Genomic DNA, 12317 nt, shown 5'->3' on the forward strand with positions numbered 1-12317 from the left:
AGAACAATAATCACAGCAAAAACTGAATCTGTGAGCAATTGGTGGGCAAAGCTCGGCTACAGCTTTACTAATTATTATTCTTTTTGTATTTTGTATTTTTACAGCAAACAACCGCAAGTTTGGTGTGACCATATCAACATTCATCAGGTTCATACAAGTGATTCTCCTCCTCTTTTACCCATCCATGATCTATATTCCATTGAATTCAAACTTTATTGTCATTTGTCATTTGAAACAGTCGTCACACAGCAACCACACTCACAAACGCACGATATGAAAATAAAAACACAGCATGAAGAACAAGAAGGACAAATGAGAGACCAATGTACAACAGTGCATTAGTGGATAGATGTGCTTTATCCCGAACAGGGTCACGGCCCAGCTGACTTTGGGCGAAAGCGGGTTACACCGTGGAGAGGTTGCCGGTACATCACAGGGCCAACGCAGTAGACAGACAAAAACAGACAACGGTGCATTTTACAATCACCAATGAACCTAACATGCATGTTTTGTTTTGGACGGTGGGAGGAAGCCGGAGTACCCGGAAAGACCTCCCCGCAGGCAAGGGGAGAACGTGCAAACTTGCCCCCAGTTAAGTTTCGAACCAAGCTCATTATTTTTTCACAGCCTCCGTACCTTCTTTCCCCATTATTAATATTCAAGGCTTCGCAGTGGGGCTGTAATAAACATGACTCCTTGTTTATGTTATGCACCGACGGATACACGTCCTGTTCCCACACAATGTGTAAACAGCTTGACAGAAAGGCAACACGGGTCATAAGGTTCGCTGTGAAATGGTTGCGAGTGGGACGGCGGCGTGCTGCGAAACAGAGCTGAACACGGAGCCCTTAATGGAAAAAAGGGTAATTGAGAAAGTGAGATTCTGTTGGTGAGCAAGTCCATCAGCCAGAGGATGAGGCACTCAGTCTCACAGCAGGGGTGGCATGTGTGTGTGTGTGTGTGTGTGTGTGTGTGTGTGTGTGTGTGTGTCTGTGTGTGTGTGTGTGTGTGTGTGTGTGTGTGTGTGTGTGTGTGTGTGTGTGTGTGATTCAATGTTTGAGAGTGACTGGTTAGAGAAAGCAATTTGGCAGGAGTGTCAAGACTTTTGTGTGCATCAGTGTAACCTTGAGTGAAAAAGAAAAAGAAAAAGTTCTCAAAGACAATTTTCAAAGTGAAAACATTTTAGAAATAAATTGAGACTTTATGGGAAAAATAGGAAATGTTTTTTTTTCCTAAGTTAGAGATATTTTGAAAAGTGTCATTTGTGGACTCCTTTTTGGCATCCGAGGACATTTTCTTTACGATGTTCAGTAGCCTGTGTGTGTGTGTGTTTTGTGTTCCTCACCCAGCAGAGGAGGCAGCCAGTTGATGTTGGCCTCACAGTGGGAGTCCAGGAAGGTGATAACTTCTCCTTTGGCCGCAGCGGCTCCCAGCAGACGAGTCCTGATAAGCCCCTCCCTCTTCTTCGTCCTCAGGATGCGAACTTTGGGCATCCGCGTCATGTACTCCTCCAGCGCCACCTTCAAGTGATCTGCACAGAGGGACAAGGAGGGTTTGAGGAGGAAATGCAGGAATAGAGTGAGATCGTTTTCCCCATGTTTAATGCTGTCATAACCTATAATGTCATTTTCTTTGTTTCCTAGAATACCTTTTCTCATTTTGGTCCAGAACCAAATCAAAATCAATATAAATGATGTTGGACAAAATCACCAGTCCTTTTTTTGTGTAAAAAAAAAAAAATAGTCCATAGTCTGAAGCAAAAATGAGGATTTGACTTAGTTTGACTGAGTCATATTAAGAGGGAATTTTCAAAAGGTTCAGTCTCTTTCAAGATAAAAAAAAAAAAAAAAAAAATCCTCTTTTTGCAAACAGTATTTCATCTGTATATCTTTGATTTTTTTTTGTTTTTTTTTAAAGAGAAATAAGTGAACCCTTTGAAGTTATCCCACGTAATAAGAAACTAGGAAACAACTGCCTTTATCCACAATTCAAGGAACTTTATCTGTGTTTGAGCTTGAGAGGGACATTTGAAATCCAGTTGTATTTGCCGCATCTGTTGGAGGTTAAATTACTGCTGTTACTGCAGCACCGTGTCATAGACTGCCAACCCGTATCCTCGACTCTTGCCCGTTCATGCTGGCAACTGGGACAGAATCCAGCGCTCCGCAATCCCACACAAGATAAGCAGTTTAAACGGTGGATGGTTTGTTGGTGGGTTGGTTTCTGCAGGAGCTGCGAAGGACAGTTTAAGGATAGAAAAGTTTTTTAAACAACTAAAGTTGTGAAGTTCTCTCACTCCGTGTACTTCGCAAACCGCTGTCAAAAATTTAAAGGAGTAAAAAAAACAAAACAAAAAACAAAACAAAAACGGTCTGTTCTCTGCTTCAGTTTTCTGCCTCTGGGATTTTGACATTTTCAATGCAGACATTAAAACCACAGGAGCAATGAATCAGACTGACAAACTGCAGGCATGTCTTGTTTTACTTATGGAGGACAAACGTCTGCAAATATGAGTGAAATTTCTGCCGGGGGAAGAGTGAATCAAAGTCAATAGAAACAAGCTTGAGTCTCATGGCTGCGTCTTCTTTTGGAACAGTTTGTCTGCTTCTGTATGTTACAGATATCTGATCATCTTTACAACAATTACCAGCTCTTGTAGAATAATACTCTTCAGTCTGAAATTATCACAGTAAGCTGGTCATCTGCAATGAATGCAGCGCACCTCATTCTAGCCAAACTGTAACAAGCACACACAAAAAAGTTGGACCACAATATACTAAAGGAAAACTAAGGGCCGCTTTGAACAGTTTGCATCTATCGCCGCACATTTAAGTTTAAGTACCAGTATTCATAGAAACTGGTTGGTTTCAAAATCTCCCTGAAGAGCAAAGTTATCTGATTTTAAATGTGATTGAAGAATTTTCCATGTCATATTTTACTGCTGATTAAAAGCCTATAAATCTTAAAAAACAAAAACAAATGCAGCTTAAAATGTCTAACAATGTCATTTTTTATTTGTCTTTGTAGGTTGCATGGGCACTTTTCTTTGCATGACATTAGATACAACAAATAACTACACCACTACAAATTTAGATGAACAAAAAGGAATAAAATCCTCGATAATTGACCTCGCTCTCCGAAAATTATCATCAATTCCACCAAGTCATGAATCAAAAGTTGTGTTTTTTTGACAGTATTGCTGTGCATCTAACGTGGATGTCCTTGTGAAATCAGTGCACACCTACTTTGTCTCTGCTGCAGCCTCTCTCCACGTTATTTTTTTTCTTGGAACGGGATGTGAAAGATTAGGGATTAGTTATTTTTTTCCCGTTAAACAAATTTTCTTGAAAGATAAGAGCACAAGACCTGAGTGCTCTCAGCGGTTTGAATGGAAAAACAAAAAAACACTCTTGAAGCAGTCAAAACATGACATATGATTTTGACAGCTTCTTTACAAACAGCTACAACGCCCCGTCTACAGGAGCGGAGCGATAGAGACTATAAGAGATGCTGAAATGTTGACCTTTCCACTTCATCCTTTGAAAATGTTGTTTACTTTCACGCCAAACTGCAGATCTAACTGAGCTGACTTTGACAGCTCCGAAAGGCTGTGTTTTAATGCACATCTGCTGCAGCAGGAGAAAAAAGTAACGGTAATTGGTTTTACTTTTTGATTTTGTGTGGAAGGGAAGGGAGAGTCGAAAGACCTGCTTAACAATGGTACAAAAATTACAAGATAAAGTGATGAAAGGTAGTTATTCACTCTCCCCAATATCCTTTCTACCCTTCGTTGTTTCTGTTTCTTCTTTCTCTCATAAAGCAGTAGGAATAAAACTGAATTTTTTTTTGTGTGTGTCTCAAGGAGACATAGAGCGCCTTTAGGAACAAAGCAGAATCACATTTATAAGTACACCAGGGACGATGTGACAGTTATCATTCATTTTGACCTCAATATTTCTCTCGACTGCTACAGCTTATAAGACAACTTGCAAGTTTTTTTTTGTTTTTGTTTTTTGTTCTTTTTATGAAAACTGATTTTTTTTTTCTTAGATCATATGTGGCGTTTTCTCTTCTGCGGTTTGGCGGTGCCTACATGCCTTCCACTAGATATTACATTTTCAAGGTGGTTGATCAGACGTGTAGCATGTTGGTTTGAACACGCACACCAACACGTACGCCAATCTTTGCCCCCATCCATCCATCCATCCGTATATCCGCATCTCACTGCACCACTGTGTTCCCTTCATGCTTTGGATGACACAAACAGGAGGTCAAATTGGATTTTAATCACTTTATACTACGCCGACGTCCCGTATTGTTCTAATACTTTGGCTATTCTGCAACTTTAAGTGTCAAAGCTGCATTCACTACTAAAAAAAAATAAAATAAATCCTCTTTAGAGAACTACTAATTTGATTACCTTTAATGCTGAAGTCTAAATTTGATTAGTACTTTTCTATAGAGTTCTAAACAGCTTTATGAAAGTTTATCCTGAAGGTACATCAAAAGAAAAACTGCTTTAAAGCTGGATGTATTGCTGAATTTGTGGGAGATTTGCATTCTGGCTTGATTCAATTATGCAAAAATGCATAAACAAGGCTGATTTGTGAGGACATGCAGAGTGTATAAAGCTACCGGATTTCGTTCTCATTTAGTTCAGATGTTTGACTCAGCAGAGTTACAAAACCCCGTTGTTAGTGTCCACTGTGCGGCATGAGGATGCAGGTTTAGTGTTGGACACTGAAACACGACCTCAATCTAGCATTCAGTTCTGCAAATAACCACCAATCACCTCAGCCTAGTCCCTCCAACCTGAGTGTTTATGATGCTTTTTAAAGCCACCAATCCTTTTTCAAAATATTTTTCTGATCACTCCATCACAAACTAATCCCAAAACAAACCCCTCCTTCAAAGCCTTCGCTGAATTTGTGCAAGATAGTGTGTCTTCGTTTGGCCTTTTCCAGATTACGCCTGAACCCTGCGAAAGTCAGCCGTCTTTATTTTCAGCTGCTGTGTCTATTGTGTCGCTCACCATCCGGACCCGCACGCCGTAAAACGTGACATTGAGGCAAGGGCGGGAGGGCTCCGCAAGGTCAGCATGAAGCTGTGAGGAAAAAGCACACCGTCCTCATCGCGTGCTCCCGCGATAAATCACGCCGTCAAAAACCGACCATGCCGGGGCCGACTGTGGCGACTTTATGAACACTCGCCTCGCCACAAAGTGACGCTGACATCATCCGCGTAATGACAGGAAGCCAGGCAAAATTAATCGAAAGAACATTCGCCCCTCGTGTGAAGAGAGCTTGTATGGGGAGAGGTGAGGGAGAGAGATCATAGCATTTAATTATGATTGGATAATTTTCCCCCGAATATATTGGAATATAGCTCATACTGTTTACCGAAAGCAAGGAGGCAATTAATCACTCTAATGAGAACGAGCTGATGTCGGCAAACACATTAGTCTTTATTAGGACGTGAAGCGGAGGAGACTGCGGGGCTGAGGCGGCGTGGATGTTGGGGTCATTTACCAGGGATGAGTCGCTCGTCACACACGGTTGGTGATCGGAATCAGGGCTATTTATTCAGAGCCGACTGGACGCCACCCGGACCCCTGCGGTCCCATCCATCCCTTTCCGTTTGTCCACCACCCACGAGTCCGTCACTCACTCGAATCTCGCGTTGGCAGTCCCCGAGCTGCCCGACCTTCTTTCGTCTCCTCATAATCAAACATGAGCTTGTCGTTAGCAGTTTAAAAAAGGAACGGCACTCGGCCTGATGCTCTTTTTACGGTGTCGTGGTGCATTTAAAATGTCATTGGTGAAATGCTCATGAGATTGTAGCTTACCACACGAAGTGACTGGAATTAAGTCACTTTAGGTCTGCATTACAAGCATCTCAACAGCAAAATGCCCTTCCATATATATTAGTTGTTATTAATGTTCAAAAAGTTGTGACATACGTAAAATCAAATATTAGCTGGTAAATAAAAACAAAAATATATCATATAGGTACTGAATTGGACTGTATTTGTTTGCTATAAAGACTAATTTTGTTCAGGAAACTTATGACAAGTCCACTCATGATTTCCCCAGATTTTATTTATGATAGTTTTCTGATCTGTGGTTAAGGTTTGGGGAAAGTAAGAGAAAGATCACCTCCATGGTTTAAAAGAATCCAACGCGAACTGCTAGTTAAAGATGGCATGAAAATCTTGTTGTCAGGTGTACAACAGTTATCAACTCTGACCTCCAACTTAAATGCTTTAGTTGGGCTGTAAAGGAGTAAAGCTAATATAGTGTAATATAATATAATATCGGAACATATCGTATCGTATCATATCAAGGATTCGTTTTTTTTGCCGGTTTTGCTGTATTTATTGGGGTCCAAATATTTTTTCAATTGTTTCTCACTAATTCACGTGTTTTAAATACAAGGACTAACCATAAACAAGTCAAATTTATGGTTTAATCTAATATGTAACTAAATATTCTGGGCTGAAAACAGAAGCTCAAAAAGCTCCTGAGTTTTGTGGACATAAGAACACAAATAAACTTCCATTATATAATGTTGTAATTTTGCAAATTTTATGTCCAGAAGTTATAGAACAGGTCTAAAAAAAAATGTATGAAATGCTTTAAACTACATTAACTCTCTGAGGGGATGAGAACTATTCTGGTTTAAAAGTGAATTTCCGGCATGAGGTCAACTCAAACTCGCACAATGTGTGCGCACACGTGTTTATACCACAAATACCACCGGCAACATCCTCCCTAATGGATTTAAAAAAAAAAAAATCAATTAGTGTTGAATCACAGTGGATCCAACGAGGCGCGTTGAGTCCTGTTTCCAGGGTGGTGGATTAATCCCCAGATGCTCTGGCACACCACCAAAGACTGGAGCTGCTTATTTATTCCCTCAGCAAAATATTCCAACGGCCTTGTGAACTCCATTACACTCTGTCAATTTTCTCCCTGCGCATGCTTGAATTTTTGCTGCCATCATTAAATAAATGATTCTCCGGGGAGTGACTGAGCATATTGCAGGTCAGTGTTTGCCGTGCCGTTAGGAACAGGAAACACGGGTAGGGTTAGCGACATACATGACAAACAAAGGATGGCATCGCTGCCAGGGTTTGACTGATCTGTCTGTAATCTCATATTCTGTTTTATTCAGCGGCCTATTCCCAACCCAAAGAAAACAAGCCACTGTTTTTGTTTTCTTTCTGAGAGCCAGAGTATAGTCTGATAAATTGCCTTAAGTGATTTCACTTGAGTCAGCATTCGGTCGGGGCTGAAGACTATAAGTTTGAAAATGAGAAGAAAAACAAATCTGGGGGGATGTTGTGTTGGAAAATACCGAGCTTGTTCCGAGTTATAACTGAATAATGGCCAGAAGAGTGTTTTAGCCGAACATTTCAATGTCACAGTGAAGTTGACCTTTTTTGATATAAAATGTAATCACATCATATTTTATCCTTTTTGACATTTGTGTGAGATTTTGGCATAATTAAGAGTAACCGCCACTAATGTGCTTCGTGCGGTCACAGTGACCTTTGACCACCAAAATTTTGTATCAGTTCATCCTCGGGAACAAGGGAACTGTTGCGCCATATTTAAAGAAAATCTCTGAACGGATATGGGGCCGAGTAGCCAGGTTCTGTCAGACTATCCGTCACTGGTTCAGTGTTCTGCTCTAATTGTTGTCTAGATGTGCTGCTTGTATTAGTGTTTGCTCTACCACTTTGAAGGCCAGACCAAACAGAGACCTGTGTTGGTGGTTAAGTGCGTTTGTCCCGCCCCTCTTCCACTGTAATTGGACGGCTGAGTAAAAAGAGACCGTGATGAGCGCAGCGTGACTGTAAAAAAGCTCAAAATAAACGCTCAGCGCTTCGTCACGCTGCTAGCATTTTTAACCCCCCCCCCCCAAAAAAAAAAACAAAAAACAAAACAAAACGTGCCGCTCCCATTAAAAACTTCTTAAAAAAGATGCTGTGCTCAAGAAAAAATGCGTTGGTGGACACGAACCCTAAGTAGTTGCAGTGGTGGCCGGTTTGATCGCATGCTGATTGGTTAAAATGAACCTGAGGTGTGGCAGGGATTCCCTATGGACTGTGTCCAAGACCCATATAATCGCACTGTGAAGTGTAAATGTGGAGGAAAAATGAAAGACAAGTCCAGAGAAAATAAATCATGCAAAACAAAACAAAAAAGACAAAAATAGGATTGCATGTGTGAAGGCTTGCTAAGCTTGAGGCCCTAATGGCCTGAGGGAGCAAGCAGTCAGACTGTATTCTCCACCTCTAAGAGGTTTCCACTGATTTCTTCGAACATCTGCTGAACAACTGTACTGTGAGACCTACATGGGAAGTGTCACGCTCCATAATATTGAAGTTGCTGACCTTAATAATCTCTGAATTGTAGCCCTGCTTTGAGCTGAAGCTCCATTATAGAGCTAGTTTTTAGCTGGGGTGAGGTTGAGTGCGCATTGGTTCAGACCAGCGGAGAGAATTTAATCCATGTTTGTTGATTTTCACACACAAAAAAACCCAAAACAAAACAATTCTTTGAATAAATATGCACGAGCAAAACTGGGGGGAAAGAACACAAATACGAAATAAATCCTTTTTTTTAGGGGTCTCCAACTTTTTTTTCCTCTGAGAGCTACTTTGACAAAATGAAAGTGTCCGAGAGCTACTCGTGTTTAGTACGATTTATTCACATAGCTAAGCTCCACCCAAACTAGCTGAATAAGTGTTATATTATGTGAACGATGACAAATTGATATTCTTCACGCGCATTTTGTATCACAACAGCTTAAATTCAACAGATTCTGAAAATGAACAAATGTCTCATCGTAATATATATCGCGTCAACATACCGTAAGTACACACTCAAACTATGGCAGTGAGGCATTGAACCAGCAATCTGTGTGACTTTTATCTGATTAAAGTACTTTTACTTTTATCTGTTTACATTTTGGAAATAGACTATTTCAACACCTGGACACCATGTCATGGAAATGTCCAAAACGATTGTCCTTTTTGTTTCGGAGCTTCTTAAAGGTAACCTGCCTCCTGACTGGATTATTTTAACAAAACCTGTCTGAAGACCTTTTTTTACTTCAAGTTTTCCAGCATCTGTTTTTTAGAAGCGTCTTTCAACTTCAACAACACCAACTTTTCGAAAAATGTAAATAATCATGATATTATAAAGCAAATATAATTCCTGACTATCACTACACAGACATGTAGATGTTGGATAATGAAGGAAACAACACGAATTCTAATCTTACCAAACTTGTTTACAAAACATTCAGCTGCTTTTTAAATTGATTTCAATAAAAACGACACTTTATTTACAGGAAAACATTTTTTAACGTATTGCTCACTTATTTTGGATTTTAGCTATACTTTCATAAAGTGGACAGCACATAATATAGCACAGCAGCAAAGGTATAGGGAGCTGTGAGACGATGAATGTCGGCTCAGAGAAGTGAATACGCTAAGTGGTTTTTAAATGAAGCTCAAGACTCGTTTTCCTCGGTTATGACTTAATGCAAAGGGCCAATAAATACATCACCAAAGCTACAGTGGAGGCCATTTACTTTGTCCTCGCACAGTAAACATGACTCATCTGGTCCTCTCCTCTTCAGAAAGACGTTTGAATCGATCAGCTCCCACTGATGGCTCTACATCTCTAAATGGCAACACTCAATTAGTTGCTTTTGTCCTCTGTCGTCTGTCTCCCTCTCAGTCTCCCTCTTCATATCACTCGCTCCCTCATCTCTCCGTCACACTTCACTGAGCACCATTACCTCATTATCTCCATACACCCTCAGCCACATACACAAACAGACACACACAACACACACACACACCGCTGACTTGAATGAATAAACATGCCGAACTTTGTCGAGTCTTTCTGCATTGCCGCCTCTCTCTCCCCCGTCATACTTGCCTGTCCCACGAATCATCTCCTATCGCCTCATCACCGCTGCTTCCTCTCCCCACCGCTCCATCATGCAGATGGTGGGGCTGCTAGTGTTGATAAGAGCAGCTCGACACTGCTGACAGCGGCTTTCTCAGGCAGCCCAAAGCGACTAAATCAATCATGAAAGTGTCCCCAAAATTGAAACACGGGTCAGACGGGTCAGTCGGTCTGTCAGTCTATCACAAACACTCCGCAGTAGGATTTTCTATCTTGACAAGTACTGTCCGGATTATTATGAAATCTACTGTGAATAATCTCAGCCCACAGAGGGTGACTTCTCGTCTCTTTCTCTTTGATCATTCAACAAAATGTGATGGCAGAAACTATCTCCAGAGGCTCAATCCTGATGTTTTTGATGCCTTCATCAGATTTCCTTAAGAGTCACCATCAAGCCTGTTCATATACAATTTTAAAAATCTACTATATGTATTACTATGAAACTAAATTAGCATTTTCAGGCTCCCCAAAGGATGAATTCTGAACATTTTAGACAGTATGAGCGCTCCTTTAGCATGTAACTTGAGTTAAACTGTCAATTGTCTCATAATCTAATGGGAATACTTCAGTGAGATTGATTGAACACATCCATGATGCACGAAGGATGGACCCTTTGATTTCAGACAGGACATAAGAGTTTCTCTGAGGCTCTCAGAAATATGATCATTTTGGCCTTAAAGAGGAGCATATCATTCTCGATAGTGATTTTTAGTATTTAAAAAAAATAAATCTGAAGAGGCTTTGAGCCTGAGATGGGCTTGTTTGTTGTTCTGTGTACTGTTTAATAGCTTGCAATATGAATGGAAAATCTAGAAAAAAAAAATGCTAAAGAAGGACGTCACCAGAGAGCCTCCAAATACAGTCAAAATAAAAATAAAATAGAGGGAACTACTACTAAAAGAATAGGGTTATAAAATAATATATTTTTAAAACTAAATCCACATGGACACAACACAAGAAACCATTTTGATTCCCCTTAAATCCTAAAACAAAGATAAATACAGACACTCACAGGAAAAATTGTCTGACAAATCTGACAAAAACATCTCAGCACTCAGACTCCATTACTGTCATTTTTTTCCCCTCTTATGTTGGATTCACACTGTGGTATAAAAAAAAAAAAAAAAAAAAAAAAAAAAAAAAGCATTAAACAGCATCAGTGTCTGTCTTGATGTGGTCATTCCAAAAGAAAGATAGTGTTTGTTTTGTTTTGTTTACTGCTTTAGCCTTTACCAGAAGAGCAAATATGGTCAGGTGCAAAAAAAACCCAACATGTTTGTAGCTTCATTGCACGAGCATATGAAATTGGCAGAACTGTTCTCTGGCAGAGGGTCATTTTCCTTCAGAATAGTAGGAACATCTGTCTCTGGTGTATTTCAGCACAATTAAAAACAGCACCCTTGTGGTCAGCTCGACGATGGCTGCAGGTTGGAGGCTCTACTGAAACCTGCTGAGAGTCCTGCTGAGAGTCCTGCTGAGAGTCCTGCTGTGTGACCACAAAAGTCGCTCCGCATAAGAGCAGTACGCAGGCCACTTCTTATTGGAAATGAAGCATCGCAGCCATTTGCTCAACTGATCCCATCAGGGAGCAGAAAGTGGGAAAATAATTGGACGATCAATCTGCGAATGGCAGGTTTCCATCAGAGTGTAGCTGGTGGTGCAGCACGCTAGTGCGGCTCGGCTGAATAAATACAGCCTGTGATTACATAACACGAGTCTTTTTCATCCCGAATAAAAATCAATGCTATTGACAAATGCGACAAAAGTATTTACATGTGAGCGGAACAAAATAACAGAACAAGTAGGTCTGTTTACAGTCTCTGTAGTGGGTAAACAAACAAGCACTTTCATCCACACATTCCATCATGGTCAGGGAATCAGTATTGAACATTTGGCACTGCTAATAGTTCTGCTGCTACACTACAATGAAGCAACTCTTTGATCAGAGTATAGTACAGTTGAAGTTAAAAAAAAAAAAAAAAAGGGAAGATTCCCTCAGCACGTGCTAAGAGTCCTTCAAACCAAAATGGCTTCCAGTGCAAAACAAGGTTCTCGTGGTGGGAAGACGTGTTCATGGAACAGTGAGAAGCAATAACCTTCGAAAGCAGTCATTCCAAGTTGCGTCGCTTGATCAACATCAACAGCACACTGTGATTTCACTAAAAGCATGATATTGTTTGTGTCAAACTTGTGGTGCCGACCCTCGAAATCCTTCAGGAAGTCCACGGCAATGAGGCAAAGCGAGGTGTTGTTTCAAGAGGGGCAGAACGTCACTGTCCAAGACTGAAGAAAGCACATCAGGTCAGAAGCAACCAGGTGGGTTTTCTATGA

General features: G+C 40.6%; 1 protein-coding gene across 3 annotated transcripts in view; it reads right to left on the bottom strand.

Moving 5' to 3' along the window:
- The window catches only part of LOC138196165 (polypeptide N-acetylgalactosaminyltransferase 10-like), a 118568-nt gene that overhangs the window by 18168 nt on the left and 88083 nt on the right, over positions 1 to 12317 (bottom strand). For all 3 annotated transcript variants that reach the window (XM_069145960.1, XM_069145959.1, XM_069145958.1), the window contains exon 5: positions 1346 to 1531. In XM_069145960.1, coding sequence (XP_069002061.1) covers positions 1346 to 1531 — 186 coding nt within the window. The remainder of the gene's footprint in view (positions 1 to 1345; positions 1532 to 12317) is intronic.

Source organism: Embiotoca jacksoni, unplaced genomic scaffold, assembly GCF_022577435.1.
Source record: "Embiotoca jacksoni isolate LCO1_2020_lvr unplaced genomic scaffold, fEmbJac1.0.p SCAF_13, whole genome shotgun sequence".
Lineage (NCBI taxonomy): Eukaryota > Metazoa > Chordata > Actinopteri > Embiotocidae > Embiotoca > Embiotoca jacksoni.